The following is an 18,094-nucleotide window of genomic DNA, read 5'->3' as shown; positions in this document are numbered from 1 at the left end:
CTGAGATTGAGTTTTATTAATTATAATATTGTTTTTGCTCCTAGAATTTGTAATAGAATCGCGCATGAATTGCTGCCTTGGGTTGTAAGTGTTCTCACGGTACTATCTGCTTGTGGGAGGGATTGCCTCCGGGTATGGAGAATCTAGTGGCCAGCAATATCGCTGAGTCTTTGAGTTAATGAAAAGTTCCTTTTTACTAAAAAAATTAAGATAAGCAAACACCCAAAACGACCAAAATACCCTGGCCATGGAGCAACACCCAAAACGACCAAAATACACTGGCCATCGGCGCGTTGATCCTATTTCTGATCGGACGTCTCAGGCTGAAGTGAACAGCTATATGTCACGCGCGTGATGGAAAATTTTCTGTCACCCAAAATGTCTATTACATGGGCCGTGGGAAAAGTGTGGTGGCTGTGGCCCAATGATGCTACGAGTCTGGAACGGATACAAACAGTAGGCGTGCAGTGCAACGTGAGCGCTCTTTGCTTTTTCTTCTTTCGTTGTTGTCCGTATTTTTTCCTTGATTAAGACTCTAAATCTGGACGTATGTTTCTTTCTTATTTTTATTTTCGTCTTCTTTCCTCGTTTATCTCCGTAAATATGTTTCTTAATTATCTCCTTTTTTATTTCATTTTTATTTTTCTATTTTTAATTTTTAATTTTTCGTATAATCCTTTGATGTATATTATCTATTTGTATTTCTGTTTCTTTCCTTGTTTATTTTAGATCTCACATAGATATTTATTCTTCGAATCGAAGTTCTTTTAGCATATTCCATGCTAATTTGTCTTATTTGAATGATTAGTTAGTGTGAGAAATAACTTATTTACTTTATACACTAAATTATTCAGCGTCTATCCATATTCTATTTGCTAAAAAATAATTTATTTTGCAATGTGAATGTGTTAGTTATTCATGGTATTATTTTTCTGTTTGCAACTAATTTGTTCGTCATGTCAGCTTATTTTGTTCCTTTTGTGAATTAAATTGTTCAATAATATTGACTCGATTGCTCCTAATTTTTATTTACCATTACTTATTCTATATAATCAAAGTTCGTGATGTTTAATATTTTGTTTGTTCTACATTATTATTTGTTCGCTATGTTTATTTGTTCGCTAAAAGAATTATTTCTTTGTATTGGCAAATTATTTGTTCTCGGGATCCGAAAATAATTATTTAATACTAAAAAAACTTTTAGAAATAGCGTGCAAATATAAGCAAGTGTGGTCTTATTTTGAAGATCTTTTCATACAAAAGATAATGATGCAATTTAAATTTAATCTAAATGCTTGGTTTAATAGTTATAAATTTTTTTAATTTTCAGATTTTCATGTATGTGAGTGATGTCAGCATTGTTGTCTTACTCGTGCATGCATGTATAAATTATCTTTCCTAGTAGCTGGTAACATGTGCTTTAATGGACCTAATATGCGGCCCAAAATAACCATGCATCTGCAAAGAATTACCTCTTGAGGCGACGGATGGTGAAACCTGGAGCGGTGGTTTTGCCCGCAATGAACAAGAGCGAGTCCACGCACGCAAAGCGCGAGACCCCATCCACCGACTCATAAACCCAGCCCACAACTCCGGCCCATGCACCAGCTCAAGGCCCACGTCTCTTGGTCTTGACCCCACATGTCAGTGAAAGGCGCCATCCCTGCTCGAGCAAATACAACTGCGTCCCCGTACACCGAGCTCACCTCATTAAACCTCCGTCCCTCCCCCTTCTTCCCCCTTTCTCCTCTCTCTTCTCTCTCTAACCCCCTCGCTCGCACGAGCTCATCGGCGGCGAGACAGGCGGCGGCGGAAGTTGCGTGTGAGGAAGCCTAGGTCGTCGCCGCAGGGCGGCGCCCCCCGTGGGGATGGGGATCTCTTTCAAACTGTCCAAGGTCGGCGTCCGCGTGCACCCGGCCGCGCGCTCGGCGTCCGCGGCGCCGGCGCAGGCGGAAAAACCGGCCGCGGTCGAGGCGGAGGGGTCCGTGTCCGATTCCAGACGCGAGGTGGGGCGCTCGGTACTTTCTGTCTCTTTGCGGCCTTGGGTTTCTGTCTCACTGCGAGATGGTCTGGGTGGCAACGGCGGGGGTGGGGATCTGGACGCGTAAAGACGGGAGCTTTATGTACCGAGCTGATGAAAAATCGACTTTTTTTTTGTTTGGGGGCTTGATGCTCCTTCCCGGGAATTTTCATTGATTTACAAGTAGGTCGCATCTTTCCAGTGATTTCGATTCGAAAGCTTCTGTTCGACGCCCAACCGCGTTGTCGTTCGGAATGCTCAAGTCCTTTGGACCGATTGGATATGGGGTTTGTGCTCTTCGTTGCAGATCGTTTTTGAGAGGAGAGGGGAGGGGATCGATACTTTTTCTTGGTGCAATTAATTTTGGGAGCGTATGTGCGTCAATTGGGGTATGGGCAACTGCATTTAGAGGAAAGGAATTTTTGGCTGCTACAACTCCAGTATGGACCAAATAAGTATTTATCTTGTGATGAAATGAAATACCCTAATCAATTGCTTATCCTGTATTTACCCTTGCTCTGATTGTCATTTAGCTCACATGGATTGTTGCTGAACTGTTTGAATATCATGTAATTGGGAGCCAAGCCATACGATTTGGGATCTCCCTTCGTGGTTTAGCAAGGTGAAATTAACAAGTGTTGGCTTTGGTAAATATACCTTCGTGGTGTAGCAAGGTGAAATTAACAAGTGCTGGCTTTGGTAAATGTACCTTGTGTTAGATTTCAAGTGGATGGTAGAGGGTCTAAATCTCGTTGCCAGATCTTTGTTTTTAACCCAAAATTGTTCAGTGAAGGACTTATTTGGCTTTTCTATGCACTTTCTTGTTTGATTTTCTCTTTGTTTTTGCTTCTATTAATTTGATTTCGACTTGTAATGTTCTTTTCTTCATAATAACTTGGTTTTCCTATGATGGAATGCTCATTTAATCTCTATATGCAGTATGGCTCTGTTGAGAGAGCAAAATATGTCAATGGCATCAAAATTTCACCAGTGTGCTCCAGGGAAATTTTGCCAGGTACTTTGAAGAGTTGAAGAAAACGTTTTTTCGACCAGTTTTAGTATTTATGCTTCATATTAAGCATTCAACGTCATATTGCAGAGCATGAAGTTTCTTTCACCTTCAGCCTCTATGACAGAGGTTATCTCATTTCAAAGTCAGCCTCTGTGAGTTCTCTTCTGGAAATTTATGCAGTGAATTTCGTAACTACTCTTGCTGGCATTGTTTTTCTGGAATTTGCGAGAAACACTCAACTATAATTATGTTCCTGACATAAATACATATATTTTCAGATGGATCCCAGCCAGACTTCAATTCAGGATGGCAAAACACTGCATCCCTATGATAGAGCATCAGAAAAGCTATTCTCTGTGAGTATGGTACCACTTGCTTGCAAGTTTCTTGTTAGTTTTGTACTCTGACGCCACGTCCACAGTTTTTGCAATGTTGTGGCTAAATTTAGAACCAAATTAGTGGTGAAAATGGACCAATTGGATTCAAGATACATATACTTAATCTTTAAGGCAAACACGGATTTGAATATGCTCGACATAAGAATTCTTGTACATTGCAATGCTGGTAGAGTTGGGCAATATTTATGCCAATCACTCAGATACAAATTCTCAGGTGATTTTAAGATACAGATGAGATTTTGTTTTAATATACTCATTCCAATTTTGGATGGGAAAATTTCTGTACCATGTTTGCATCAATAGTGTCAATGCAAACTTGAAAATATTTTCAGATTGGTGTCAAGTTCTAAATTATATTAAAAAACAAACATTTCAATATCCTATGGTAAAGTAACACTCTTTCCTTTTGCGCTCTCAACCTAGAATTTTGAGTCCCATCCAAAAAACCCTGAAGAATGTTTCAAGACAGTTTTCACATCAGCACCTGTGACATGGTGAAGTTTTGTTCGCCTACAAGAATGTGACTGCAACACTGTTGTGACCCTGTAGTTTTTTACCTAAGCATCCTGCAGTTCAAGTTTGCTGTGGATGATCATTTTTCATATACCACCATATTATAGTGGCAATGTTCCTCAAAAGTGTGCTGACTCTTTTGTGTACAAGCCAATTATTTTCTGCTTTGTTTTGTCAGTCTCCCAACTGATTTGACCATGTTTATCCTATTAGCTGGCTAAAACTAATAACATGTTAACTGTGATATACGACTCTAATTACAGTTACATGAGTTTCCTCATGATCTGCAGGCTATTGAAGCTGGGAGGCTGCCTGGCGATATTCTTGATGAGATACCAAACAAGTACTACAATGGATCAGTTGTTTGTGAGGTGAGTTGTTTTTATCACACTTAAGAAATGGTATGCTAGCAATGTTACTGATCTGTAACATGCTAAAACCTTTGGGATTATGTTCTCTTGAGTCGTGTTTGATTTCTCTCTGATGCATGATTCAAAAATCAGTCACAAATTCTGTACCGAATGTTTACCCTATATGGGAGAAATCCTTTCTTTAAAAGGAAAACTTCACTTATCTGTATTGCAAACACTACATTGTACCAACCTATCAGTAAAATCGTATTCCTAACTTCTTCTCAAAACAATCATTATGCATTACTGTGAAGCATCATGTGACCCTATTGATAAAGACGTCATTGATTCTTTAGCAGTAATTCATTGTCCTATGCCTTATCTTTCTATTATATATTTGTATTACATAAACAATATAAGTAATGAGAATTCTTTCTAGATACGTGACTACCGGAAGAACGTATCCAATCAAGTCCCTGCATCATCTGCTCAGCTAGGATTACCTATCGTCAATAAAGTACGGCTACGAATGACCTTTGAGAATGTTGTAAAGGACATTACGCTGCTATCTGATGATTCCTGGAGTTACAGGGATTTTGTGGTAAGTAATGTTGTGGTAACTTTCTGTTAGTCTGACTTTCAACATGGATCATTTTAGCATCTGTGCTCCCAGTTTTTTTAATATCTTTAAGCATTTGTTTATCTAAGAATGCATCGATTTAAATTTTTCATTTGAGTATCAATACCTAGTAATTGTAAAGTTAGTTCTTCAACAACTGATTGTAACACTGGAGGATAGCATGATAAAGCAAATTAAATGTGAAATACATGCATGGTTGGATATCTTAATTAACTTTTGCTGAAATAGAGGGAGCTGGAATTTCAGTTCATGCGATTGATTTTGCTGAACTATACAGACTCATATGCTATACGTGTTTCTCTAGGAAGCTGAGGCTCGTATTGTGAGAGCCCTACAACCAGAACTTTGCTTAGACCCTACTCCAAAACTGGATCGACTTTGTCAGGATCCTATTCCACATAAGGTGTGTACGCATGCTGAACAAAAAATGCTACCATGGTAGGTATATCTTGATGCAAACTAAGCCTCTTGCGTTTCTTGCAGTTGAGCCTTGGTATTGGAAAAAAGAGGAGGCTGAGGCAAAATCCTGAAGTTGTCGTCACATCCAGTAACATGTCTCGTGGTAAAAAGGTTTGCATTGATAGGTTACCTGATAATGCCAGAGCAGATGAGATGGGCATCACAGGTGGTAGTGCAGCTCACCAGGTTGTCGATAACATTACCGTCCAAAATATTTCGGGTGGTTCTCAGCAACTTAGACCAAATTGTTCACAAGATGCTGCCAGAATGCTGATGTCCCAATCTGGCATACAGCAAACCGTAAGTTATTCAGCTGTTGGTAGTGATCGTGTGGCAGGATCACCTGCTAATTTTTCTGGAATCAATTCAAGCATTTCGTCCCCTCAGAGCATGATTGGTTACAATGACTCTGTTACTGCCAATGGCCTTCTATCTGTGAAGAGGGAAATGCAAGATGCTCCGCTTCAAGATCCTAAGAGAATAAAGCCAAGTGGTGGTATTGATGATGTACAGCAGCAGCACATAAGGCCTCAACCCCTTGGTGGGCAGGAGATGCAATGGAAGAACCCACAATTGCATCCACAATTAGATATCAAGGGGATGCAGTATGCTTCTTCATTGAGTGGTCAGAGATATCCTCCTTCGGTGATGAACAACATGCAAGATTCAGGATCTTCTTTCTATTTTCAGCAAGGTTTGAGATACGGTGCCAAGCAAGAGCAGATGGATGGTTCTGATAGGTCAAAAGACGCATTGCAGTCTATGGCACCTGGAAATTCTGTGCTGGATCAACAGCAACCCCAGGCTCAGCATTTATCACAGCAGTCAACGGCAAGAAATAATCTTCCAAACATGGCACAGTGGCAGAATACTCGGTTTGCAGCTGAGAAGGACTTGAAAAAAGAAGAAATAATTCAGAGAAGAAAGTTAGCACCTAGCTCTCGTGCCCCTTCTGGGCCAATGGTGCAGTCTCCAGTATCTTCTAAATCAGGAGAGATATCAAGCAGTTCAATGGGTGGTCAGTTTGGTTCTGCTGTGACATCGGCTGTAATTGGGGCACAGAAAGATAAATTTGCTGCAAATTCCAATGCTGCAGTTGGATACCCTTCTGTAGCTTCCAGCCCTAGTGATTCTATGCACAGAATACAGCAACCTGCTGCTGCTCCTTCAAAAAGAAAAACAAATTCTGTCCCCAAAACTCAACCACCTGTTAGTGCCGTTGGGTCTCCAGCCAGTGTTTCAAATATGCACGCTCCACTAAATGCTAGCAGCCCATCAATTGGGACCACACCTATGGGAGACCAAGCAATCCTGGATAAATTTGCGAAAATAGAAAATCTTTCCCATCGGTATGGCATAATATTTAATATCTGCTAACATTTTTTGTGTTTTCCCTCTATCCTTTATTTCTTTGGAAGTCTGTTACGGGAGGCTGTTAGAGGAGTCAAGGACCTATTCGGAACGCCGGCCGCGGGGCTTCGCCCACGGACAGAGGCACTTTGTAGAAAGTTTGGAGTTGCACTATGTGAATTTGACATATAGGATATTTGAGAGTTGACATCCAACTATCACTTCTGCTGGCCACAAAAGAAGCCTAGAATGTGCGAATAAACTGCTTCATGTTTTTTACTTAAATTATCATCATTTTTTACTTAAATTTGACATAAACTGCTTCATGTTCTTAAATATATGAAATTTAGGACATGCTAGTTAGTTAGTTCAAAAATGAAATAATCGGCTTATATGTCGTATATTCATGAAACAAGTATACGGTAAAAAATAAAGCATCTTTTTTTCACTGGATTCTCTCGACGAAATAAAATAAAAGAAACTGGACAAAGCTTTGCAAGTCTAAACTTTTAGTACTAAATCTCATTTACCCGAGCTTTCATCTGTTATTACGAGTGTGGATTATAGTTGATCTGTCATTTTCTATATATGTTTGGCGTTATGTTCGTTTAAATATATAGCACTTCGTGAATCAAAGTCTACAACAACAACAAAGTCTTTTAGTCCCAATCAAGTTGCGGTAGGCTAGAGCTGAAACCTAGTGATGCATGTAAGTTTTTTATTCAATATAGATCTTACTATAAAGTCTTATATAGCTGACACTGAGATTTGTTCATGGTGGATGATTTGAAATGTTTCTCTCTTGGCCATTGCATTGTGGTAGTAATTTCTTTTCATATAGTTACAATTGCTGCTGTAATCTGCTTCAGGTACCAGCTTCACAGTAAGAAGAACAAGGTTGATAAGATACCTCAAAGGAAACCCATGATCAATGCAAGCCAAGATGTCGCCAGATGTCTCTCCAGCTGTTTCCACACTGAGGATTATATAGATACAATAAGACCTCTTTGTAATTCTATGATTAGTGGAACAATAAACATGTGCAAGACTAGGATAATAAATTTTGTGAGCTCAAACCGCATGTACCAAGGTATGTTTTACAGATATTTTGCTAAAAAGGTCTCCAGTGAAGAAAAAACACGACACCTCCAATTAGTCTGATTTACATTGTCACAGGTCATCCAAGGCCATTCCAGGTTGTTTTCAAGGAAATGCCTGATGAAACTGTAAGAATGCAGTATGGAGATCTAGAAGATTTTGATGGTCCGAATTCATATGATTGCGTATTCATATTACCGACGAAGGTTTGTCGTTATGTCTCATTATCTCAAGTTTTGACTATTGCCTTAATAGCATAAAGTCCCTGAAACACTAGGCCATACTATTCAGGTGTCTTACTTCTGTCCTAACTTTCAATTGTTTTATATCTGGCAGTACTGTGCTGACTTGCTGGCAGAGCAGCTTATTCCCCTGGTAAGTCCAATTAACCTAAAGACTTGAATAGCGAGGTGCCTTGTTAATGTTCTGATTTTCGGCCTCTCCATGACAAACCCTAGATGTTGCAAGATGGGCATTCTAAAGCTGACGATAAAGTTATGCGTGGCACCCCTCCTGCTAACCTCAATACACTATCAGGAATTTTACCAGATAACTTAGCAAGTGATGTGAAGCAAGAGGGAGGTGTAAGCCAGCAACTTAATGCTGCAGCCCATGCAAATGTGGGACCTGGAACACCAATGCAGCAGCTTCCTGTCAACAGGATGCTTTCATCTGCTAATAGCAACCAGGTTCTAGCAATGCAGCAAGGGTATATGCAAGGGGCAGCCATGCCTCCAAGGAGCCAGCAACTTGACCAAAATTTGGTTCAGCAGCCACAGCAGCAACAGACCCAGCAGCAACCACTGCAGCAAAATGCCCAAACACAGATGCAGCAACCATCATCTCTTCCACTTAACCAGATGCAGAGACCTCAACTTCTGCCAACAAGCCCGTTATCTCAGATGTTGGCGCCTGGCTCAAATCTCCCAGTGGGAAGTCAGATGGGAAACAATAAGGCTACTCCAACTTCCTTGCAGCTTCAGATGCTACAGCAGCAGGCACAACAGCAACAACCTATGTCTAGGAAAGTGATGATGGGGCTTGGTTCAGCCATGAATATGGGCAATATGGTTAACAATGTTGTTGGTATAGGTGGCCTAGGAAACGTTATGGGAATGGGCAATGTGCGGCCAATATCCTCCCCCATGGGATCGATGTCAGGCTTAGGCAACAGTTCCAATCAAATGAACATGGGCATGGCATCCAACCTTTCTGCAGCTGGACTTCGGCCAAATATGAACCCTGCTGCTCTTGCCAAGATGCGAATGGGGTTGGCACAGCAAAGGGCAGCAGGCATGTATCCGCAGACTGGAATGGTTGGAATGCCTGGAAGCGGCTCTCCAATCCTTCCTAGTTCAGCCGGCTTGTCCATGATGGGCCATCCGCTAAATAGAAGCAACCTCAGCCCCCTGCAGCGGGCCATGATGTCTTCTATGGGCCCTCCGAAGATGCTGAACCCCCAACAGCAAATGCAGCTCCAGCAGCAGCTGCAGCAGCAGCAGCAGCTCCAACAGAACCCACAGCAGCAGCAGCTCCAACAGAACCCGCAACAGCAGCAGCAGCAGCAGCAGCAGCAACTGCAGCAAATACAGCAGCAGCAGCAGCAGCAGCTACAACAACAGCTACAGCAGCAGCAGCTGCAACAACAACAGCTGCAGCAGCAGCAACGACAAATGGGATCTCCGTTACAGCAGGCGCAGGTGGGCTCACCTGCTGGCTCACAGCAGTCAATGATGATGCAGCAGCAGCAGATAAGCCCACAGCAAATGGGTCAACATGCTGCAATGAGCCCCCAGTTGAGCTCAGGAACTCTGCAGCAAATGAGCAATAATGCGGCGAACCCGGTAGCCACTCCAGGCCCACCCCCAAGCCCGCAGTTGAGCTCACAGACCCATGGGTCTGTCAACAGCATCGCTAACTCACCGATGGAGCAGTTGCAAGGCGCAAATAAGGGAGGTCCTGGTAGCATGTAGTAACTGGAAATACTTGGTTCTCTTCTTTGGCCAATACAATAAAGGAAGGTGTAAAACACCGGCAAAGATCTCGGGGGTTTCTTGATTGTTGTGGTAAATGGGGTGTATTGTAACTTATAGCCCATGTATGATAACTTGCGGAACAGCAGCTTATGCTTGGATTTTGATTTTGTAGATTGTAGTTAGTAGGAACGGTGTGTGACTGTAGGGGTAATCCGTAGCTGGAAGAAAGCATTGTTCCATTGAACAGATCTCTTTTCACGTTTAAATTAAATGATCAAAATTGTGGAACTTATATGTAACTAGGGGTGGTAACGGGTCATGGTCCTCTTCATAATCCTACTTGGTCTTCAATTTATTTAGCTAAAAATTATGTAAGATCAGAGCCTGATTTTTTTAGGACCCAACCCTTGGATTGTTTAGACAAAAAATTAAGATCATTTACCACCCCTATTTGTAACCATTGTGTTTATTAAAACTATCTTCATTTGCTCGGCAGTAAGTTTATTAATAAGCTTTATCTTGATTTGCTTGGTAGTAACTATCTTGTAATGTGTTGATATTCTGCGAATGTGCAGATTACACAACTTATGTTCAATTTGTTATGATTCTTTGACGGTAGGATGCATCATAATGAAGCACAGTTTGGAATTTAGGTCTGCATCTGCCCATTTAACTCTCAGAACTTTGAAATTTCTTTTGCTGGCATGTAAAAGCATCCACAAATAATAGTGCGCAACCCTTCAGAATTACAGGGAAAAATGTTCATTTCCTCCTAAAATATAGGAATATATTTTACACATCCTTCAACTGAAAATCCATAGGAACTGGCCTTTTACGTGAACAAGTTTTTCATCATTAAGCGCAACAGAATCAAACTCATTAGTGCAGTGCTGTCAACATTTTTCTTTGCTGGGATCGAACTATTTCACCAAAATCCCAATGGGAGCTGGGGGCCACCGGCAAGTATTAACCATCTTCCCACTCAACTTCATCTTCATCATCGCCAGATTCTTGGGCCTCCGCATTTAAATCTGCCAATTTGTATTGCTCGGTTGCAGTCCCTACACAATTAAGCACAGCAGTTGGATGCAACATCAACTACATTAACTGCATAGTTGGGGGTTGACACACCACACATTGTTGTTCTTTTGACTGATGAAACAAATAATACTCCCTCCATATTGGTAAAAGAACTCGTTTTGGACAAGGTTTGGGTCAAACATTGGGAATATAAATCATCAATAACTTTTAAGTTGTTGAGTTTACAAATGTGAAAATTATATGAATAGATTTGTCTTGAAAAATACTTTCATAAAAGTATACTTATATCACTTTTCTATAAAATATTTTTAAAAAATAAGAGGTCAAAGTTGTGTTTTGGAGACTGTGTCGCTGTCCTAAACGACTTCCTTTACCAATACGGAGGGAGTAAATTTAAAAAAATTCCAAGGGTAAAAATAGTTTCCAAGTAATTATGGCATCCATAAAGCCCAGTCATGGACTTACCCAAGAGCCAAGAGCTGAACAGTGTCATCTTAAAAATACTAAGATAGTCACTTAAAGGTCATGATTAGGGTTGCTAAAAGGTAACTGATGATTGATGTCACAGAGACATGCGGATTGATCAATAGCTATGAAAAAACATGTCTTAATTGTGGATTAGAGCAGTCATTAAACAAGGTACATGTGGGAATTTTATTTGAGGAATAGTAAAAAAGGCTAGTCAGATATTTTTCAAATTGGTGGCAGTACCATGTTCTATTTGAAAGACATGGGTCTCCATGTGCACTAGAATCAATTCACTATTTGGTAGACACTAATTCAGGTCTAGTTTGAACATACGATAGAAAAAATATATATAGGAAGGACTAAGATTTTACCATTCCTAGTTTCTATAAGTATTGAGATATAGACAAATTAAATGATTAAAGCAGACAAACATGAATAACTAAAAGATACCTGTAGGTTGCTGCTCTTCCCATTCAATACCTTCATCTTCATCCTCCCGCTTGTATTTCTTGCCCACCTGGCGTTCAGATTGAGAATCAGAGACAAAAGTCTCACCTTCTTCCTGCATTCTCCTCTTTGCTTCTTCCTCTTCCTGCTTTTTCCTCAAGGCCTCATAATAAGCCTTTATGTATTCCTCCTAAGATAAAAATTAATTAATATAATCATTTCATTGTAGTACATTCTTTGCAGCAAATCCAGTTTATTTTCATTGCCAAGCTAACCTGTATAATTTGATCATCTTTTGAGTCCTGTTTTTTGTCATCCTTGGCTTCTGATTTTTCATCAAATTTTGATTCCTTGCTGGTCTCTCCTCTTTGTTCCTTTGTAAGATTCATGCCATCTTTGATCATCCATGGAGGTAAGACTTTCAGGTCCGAACCATTTTTTCCTGATTCAGTACCATTTTCCTTCTCACCATCATCAACTACAACTTCAACCTGAAACTTAAACAGATATCAGATCAATCAAGCAAAGGTATGCCTGGTGCCACAGCTGTGTGATCAGAGGACTTTTGTACAGTTTATTTTAATTTTCTTTTCTTATAAATACATACTTCACCGCAGTGGAGGCTTCCCCCGCTGTATATCTTTCAAAAAAAAGCAAAGGTAAGCCTGTAAAGTGCAACAACTATATGCTACACGGCTAGCATCTGCATGGGACTCCATGTTAACCGCATTAAACAACATAAATGCATTCATGAGAAAATTTTGATGAAGAAATCATAACAGCACTCAACAAAGGTACAAATGTGAAAACTTCTGATTCAGCTCTATAAGTTTTTTCTGTGCAGATGACGAGGGACTAAAATGATTGAGAAACGGCTACCATCTGCATGGGACTCCATGTTAACCACATAAACAACATAAATGCATTCATGAGAAAATTTTGATGAAGACATCATAACAGCACTCAACAAAGGTACAAATGTGAAAACTTCTGATTCAGCTCTATAAGTTTTTTCTGTGCAGATGACGATGGACTAAAATGATTGAGAAATTCATTGGGATATTGAAAAGGATCCAGGTCTAACTTAATTATGTATGTTCATGTATGGCATTCATGTATAGGACAATCCTACCTTTGTGTCACCCATGTATGGCATTGGTGTCCCATATTGCCCTTGTGAGTTCCTAGATGAATCAGCTGCACTAGAGTCACCATTTGCAAAAGCGCCAATATTTGCTCTTTCCCATGTCTGCAGACTCCCAAACTCAGGAGCAGGTAGATTCTTCACTCTTTCAAGTTGTGCAACCAATGGCTTCAATTGCTCCTAAAGTAAGATAACCAAGATTGTGAGACACTAGTTGATGTATCAATATGCATGGCAATCACTACAAAAAAGTTGCATATATAACGTGATTCATTCTTTTCCCAAAAAGAGAGAATACAGTAATCACTTTACCTATTTGATGTATCAATATACATGGCAATCACTACCAAAAAGTTGCATATATAACGTGATTCATTCTTTTCAAAAAAAAAGAGAGGATACAGTAATCATTTTACCAAGAGACTAATATTCTGAATTTCTCATCCAAGTAATTCTAGGTGTATCGGTCAAACTATTTCTCGAATAATATGACATAGTATTACATAATTACATTGGTGTGGCTATATATGCGTGTTGATGAGTAAGCAGCGTATCTGTGTAAGCAACATTCTCAAAATCAAAAGCATTTCTTAGGGAAAAAGAAAGAGAATAGTTTGATGCATCATTAAGAAAATCAGCCAACAGTTTGGAATCTTATTCTCTTGAGTTTTTCTTCTATGCAGCCACCTATATTTCAGTAGCAGTTATGCTGGAAATCTGAAAACACCTCACATTTTTTGTTTCCTTTTGTAATATTTGGACTCAAAGTTTCGATGTTAAGAGTTCATAATTGAATAATTACTTCAATTCTTTGTTGCATGTCCTTCAATTTCTCACGCCTACGCTTTCTAACATTGTCATCGCCATCTCCCATTTCCTCAGAAGCAAGCTTGTCACTCTCTGCAACCAGTTCACCGTTGCAGGTTTCACAATGGAAGTACTCATCCGTGTAGCTTACTAATTGCAATGCATCAAAGGCTGAATACCTGCAGATCAGAAGAAAGTTAACTGAGCACCCCAGTTTTATGCCCAGCATGAACAAATTAGATAAGCAGCTGCTACCTTTTATTACAGCTAGGACATATGTAGTGTTGAATTGTATTTCTACTGTCCAATTCATCCTTCATTTTTTTCTTCATGCGGTGAATCCGGTACCTTACAACATCACAAATCTGTGTTTTGGAATGGTAAACATCTGTCAACGATAATTTATACTGGATTATTATAAAAAAACAACAGAATAAAGACAAATGTGGACACAATGTTCTTAACTAATAGTAAGCTTCATACACAGTACTTGTCAACCAATGAATGAAAATGTAAATGATAAATACAGTCGAGCAAATGACTAATATTTTTTTTTGTATTGATCAAAATACAAGGGAGCTAAGAAAACTTCAGAACAAGATAAATGTCATCAGTATAACCTGCAAGAGAATACTAATGTCGTCAATGCTATATATAAATGAGAAGGTCCATTCACATGCCATTGAAAGAACAGAGAGGGTTGTCAACAGTTCTTTTAAAACAGGAAGTTCTGGAGAGTTCTAGCTGAGAAAGCAATTGGTGAGATGATTTTCACCATGTGTCAATACAGGAGGGAAACAGTTAATTCAACATTGATTGATGTAATCAATGGCTTAAACTTGAGTCATGTTGCTTGACGGCAAGCAATGAGGGAGATGTAAATTTAAATTTGAAGTAGGTGCCCTATACAGTAGTATTTATATGTCAAGCTACATTAGCTTTTCTACAGTTATATCTATCTATGATTCTTTAATATCCCTTTTGCACTCACCCCATAGAACCCAGCACAGAGTAGACTAGGGCCTAATTGACACTTTCCTTAAAGGGAAATATTACAACATAATGTACACCAAACATTTTCCTCCAAAGCTAACAGTTATTAAACAGAAAGCAAGATTAACTCATGATAACATAACAATAATAGAATTTCTCCCTCTTTTCAATCATAAAGATGAAATGAAACAAAGGAATCTGAAAGCATCATCAGAATCATAAGTCAATAAAATGGATGTGTTACCATGATATAATATAAAGAAAATATACTTCCTACAAATGAATAAAGGCAACATAGAAATATCTTGTTATTTTTTATATCAAAACATTCTTTTATCAATACAAGCAATGATAACTTAATGGCATAGGTTTCGGAAACTAACCTGAGCATAATCCAAGCAACAGTACGAATGCGTGTGCATCTTAATTTTTTCTTCTCCCTCAGTGACTGGTGGGCCCTCGCTGGAAGCTGCAGCAGCCGCAACATTATGTGCTTTTGCTCCTTTTGCAGACTGCAGCAAAAGAGTTCCAAGAAAAAAAAATAAAAGTCAGAAAATAAGACAAGGAACTACAGCCAAAGGAAACAAGATATATGAAATCATAAGATAGTGCTGACAGGCTTTCAGATATAGAGAACATAATTATTTAAATATTTATTATAATACATATTTGGCAAGTATCCACAACCTGCAGTTAGTGGTCAACTTTCATTGCGAAGGATTTCAGGTGAAGAAATTTGTCCACCTAGATACACTAGTTGCTTGGTAAGGCTTATGTGTCACATTTAAAAGTTTCCAAACAAATGTCGAACTATCTTCTTTATAGCTTAACGCTATTTAAGTATATTACAACAAGGATATTTCACTAGCTAGCAGTTAAGGTTGGTCAATTATACCACAAAAAGTCGCAATGACAGTGATGCAAGAGCAACAACAGATCAATACACTTGAATAGAACCAACCTCCTTCCTGTGATCCCTTGTGACTAGCTTCTCCTCTTCAAAGAAGCGGAGAATGCGCCGCAGCTGTTTCGAGTGGAGCTTCAACGCTTTCGCCAAATCTTCCTCCCGAACCCACTGCCGTCTGAGGTGGAAGGAGAGTAGATTTTGTGTAAATCAACAGACCCGATAATCAAATAGAGTCAGACGTACACCAAAGGCAACAAATGAAGCATTCGGAAGAGATAGCACAAAGAGTGGTGCCACTGGACGGGCAGGCGTGATGTGTTGATGGCACATGAAGGCAGGGTGCGCGTGCAAACTAGAGGACTATCAGCAAATGATTTGTTCAAGGCAACCATCCTCATCCACCAAACATACTGTAACCGATCTTCGCGTGTCCACACAGGAAGTTTCAATGAGAAGACAAAACGGTTAAACAGAAATCGCTGGGTAGTACCTGGTGAGCGCGTCGAGGACGACGACGGCCATGCCGCGGTTATCCCCGCGGGAGGTCTTGGGCTGGTTGTCGCCCTTCATGGAGATGTCGTCGTAGAAGGCGCGCGCCGCCAGCCTCACCAGCCTGCCACAAAACGAGCCCGATCCCGCGGAGGTCAGGTACGGCTGCGGCTAGGGTTACGAGAACGGAGCAGGGTCGGGGCTCACCGGTTGAAGGGCTCCATGGAGGCAATGGTGGCCATGGCGAAACCGGCGCGTCAGGCTTCGGATTGCGCTTTCAGGGCATGGGGGGCCGGGAGGGTGCCCGATCGCGCTGGTCGCCGGCCGCCGCCGGAGCCGCCACCAGTTGGATCGAAGCGACGGATGGGAGAGCAATGGAACGAGAGAAAGGGGGTGTTCATAGATTTGGGATCAGACCTGGGAATAAGTCGAGGAGTTAGGCGGTTGGGCCTTGGAGGACTCTGATTGAGCGGTTGGGCTCCCCCTTTGGGCCTAATTTGGAAGAGCTAAACACAGAGAGAGGGAAACCTCCTATCGAGAACTAAATGTTTTATTCAAATAATATCCTTATGGATTGCTCCTGAAAAATTAGTGATTCTGAGAGGATTTGAGTTTCCGAACTAGCCCTTGGGGCGGGCCCATACAACTCATTCATGCGCGCTCTAAATGATCACAATAGGACGAACTGGAGTTTTATAAAAATAACTATTTTGAAATATTTGTAACAAAAAGCATTAGCCAAAACTATGTTTTCGAGACGGTGTCAATGTCCAAAACATCAGTTATAAGCTTCCTTTTGGGAAGCAAGAGGTCTATGTGGTAATTCAGATTTTTTGCCACACTTGTTTGGCAGTTGCCATGATTTCTACAGTAGTTCATAGTAGCAAGGAACAGGAATACTGAATTGTCCACTACAATCAGCTAATACAGGTAACCATACTAAACTTTCCATAATTGCAAAACCATAATCACACGAACGAATAGATTATTAACTTTGATTTAAGAAAATCATAGCATTATCCCAATTCCTATGTAATATGCTCTATTTTCATGTGAAACCTCTATGGAGTTTCCATAAATCATATCATAATGACATAGTATTAACCAATTATCAACAAATGGAGTTGATAGTTATGACTGCAATAGGTAAGGTTATCCAAAATTTAGCTGAACAGCTAATACAAGCGCTTGACGCAGACTCATGTATCTTAAGTTTCACACAGCACCTCAATTCAAAATTCCCACATTACTCGCACAAAAAAGTTAGTGTCTTAGCTGAGGTTACACCACTGCAGCACAGCATATTGCCTTCTCCATTAACACTCAGATGTCATGGGAATACCAGCAGCCTTCCCCATAGGGACACCATCTGTCTTGACAGTAGTAGCGGCATAGCCGCGGTTGTGGTTGCTGTTCCAGAAACTGCTGAGGTTGGTTCTGTCTAGGGTGATACTGGTTCTGATTCATTTTCCTGTGGCCATTGTAATTCTGACGATAGTTTTGTTGGGTTCGATGCTGGTCTTGAGTCTAGGGTGATACTGCCATAATAATTTTGATTCCGGCTCTGTTGAGAATGATACTGGCCACGAGTAATTCCCCTGTAATCATGGTATCCTTGATGGTGGTAATCCTGGCCATAAGATTGGTCGCTTGAATTGAAGTCCTTATTTCTTAGTCTCAAAGGTGAATGCACTTGGTGATTAACTTGGGCATATTGACGAGAACTGGAGCCACACACTGGTATGCATTTTGTCGGTGTCCTGACACGGGGGCTCGGATCCCAACTAGTAAATGTTGCGTGTTTCCTCGTCCCAAATGATGATGCAAGAGGCAACACAGTAACGCACGGTTTATCCTGGTTCTAGCCGTGGGGCCGTACGTCCAGCAAAGGAGGTGTGCGAGTGCACTGTATTATCTTACACCCGGAGTGCTTGTAGTATGGGGTACAAGCGAGGCGAGAGAGGGAGGGAGGCTCCCAGGTC

At 40.5% G+C, this 18,094-nt stretch overlaps 2 protein-coding genes across 3 annotated transcripts; one reads left to right on the top strand and one right to left on the bottom strand.

Moving 5' to 3' along the window:
- The first annotated feature begins 1,704 nt into the window (after positions 1-1,704).
- On the top strand, positions 1,705-10,115 carry LOC120690247 (protein PHYTOCHROME-DEPENDENT LATE-FLOWERING-like). 2 transcript variants are annotated; one of them, XM_039972839.1, is made up of 12 exons: positions 1,705-2,006; positions 2,960-3,035; positions 3,120-3,184; positions 3,311-3,388; positions 4,234-4,314; positions 4,733-4,894; positions 5,238-5,336; positions 5,417-6,741; positions 7,612-7,832; positions 7,919-8,046; positions 8,177-8,215; positions 8,299-10,062. In XM_039972839.1, exons 1-12 carry the CDS (start codon positions 1,869-1,871, stop codon positions 9,811-9,813), a joined length of 3,927 nt encoding a protein of 1,308 aa, XP_039828773.1. In that variant the 5' UTR covers positions 1,705-1,868; the 3' UTR covers positions 9,814-10,062. The 2 variants fall into 2 exon arrangements, with proteins under 2 accessions (XP_039828773.1, XP_039828771.1); XM_039972837.1 differs by having other exon boundaries at positions 1,712-2,018; positions 8,299-10,115.
- Positions 10,116-10,484: 369 nt separating this feature from the next.
- LOC120690249 (transcription initiation factor IIE subunit alpha-like) lies at positions 10,485-16,513 on the bottom strand. The gene is made up of 11 exons (XM_039972840.1): positions 16,320-16,513; positions 16,114-16,236; positions 15,678-15,798; positions 15,100-15,228; positions 13,979-14,088; positions 13,719-13,902; positions 12,905-13,096; positions 12,048-12,263; positions 11,776-11,962; positions 10,783-10,877; positions 10,485-10,748 (listed from the first exon to the last, which is right to left on the bottom strand). Exons 1-10 carry the CDS (start codon positions 16,352-16,354, stop codon positions 10,783-10,785), a joined length of 1,392 nt encoding a protein of 463 aa, XP_039828774.1. The 5' UTR covers positions 16,355-16,513; the 3' UTR covers positions 10,485-10,748.
- Between the last annotated feature and the right edge of the window lie 1,581 nt (positions 16,514-18,094).

Source organism: Panicum virgatum, chromosome 9N, assembly GCF_016808335.1.
Source record: "Panicum virgatum strain AP13 chromosome 9N, P.virgatum_v5, whole genome shotgun sequence".
Taxonomy (NCBI): Eukaryota; Viridiplantae; Streptophyta; class Magnoliopsida; order Poales; family Poaceae; genus Panicum; species Panicum virgatum.
The sequence above is the reverse complement of the archived record's forward strand: the minus strand, read 5'-3'. Positions and strand labels throughout refer to the sequence as shown.

What these genes read in the sequence shown, in the direction of transcription:
- LOC120690247 (XM_039972837.1), top strand. Translation starts at nt 1,869, where the DNA reads ATGGGGATCTCTTTCAAACTGTCCAAGGTCGGCGTCCGCGTGCACCCG. An exon ending in AGGATCCTATTCCACATAAG is followed by an intron (nt 5,337 to 5,416) that starts GTGTGTACGCAT and finishes CGTTTCTTGCAG; the next exon opens with TTGAGCCTTGGTATTGGAAA. An exon ending in TATTCATATTACCGACGAAG is followed by an intron (nt 8,047 to 8,176) that starts GTTTGTCGTTAT and finishes TATATCTGGCAG; the next exon opens with TACTGTGCTGACTTGCTGGC.
- LOC120690249 (XM_039972840.1), bottom strand. Translation starts at nt 16,354, where the DNA reads ATGGCCACCATTGCCTCCATGGAGCCCTTCAACCG. An exon ending in TGTCCTAGCTGTAATAAAAG is followed by an intron (nt 13,903 to 13,978) that starts GTAGCAGCTGCT and finishes TCTGATCTGCAG; the next exon opens with GTATTCAGCCTTTGATGCAT. An exon ending in ACATGCAACAAAGAATTGAA is followed by an intron (nt 13,097 to 13,718) that starts GTAATTATTCAA and finishes ATCTTACTTTAG; the next exon opens with GAGCAATTGAAGCCATTGGT.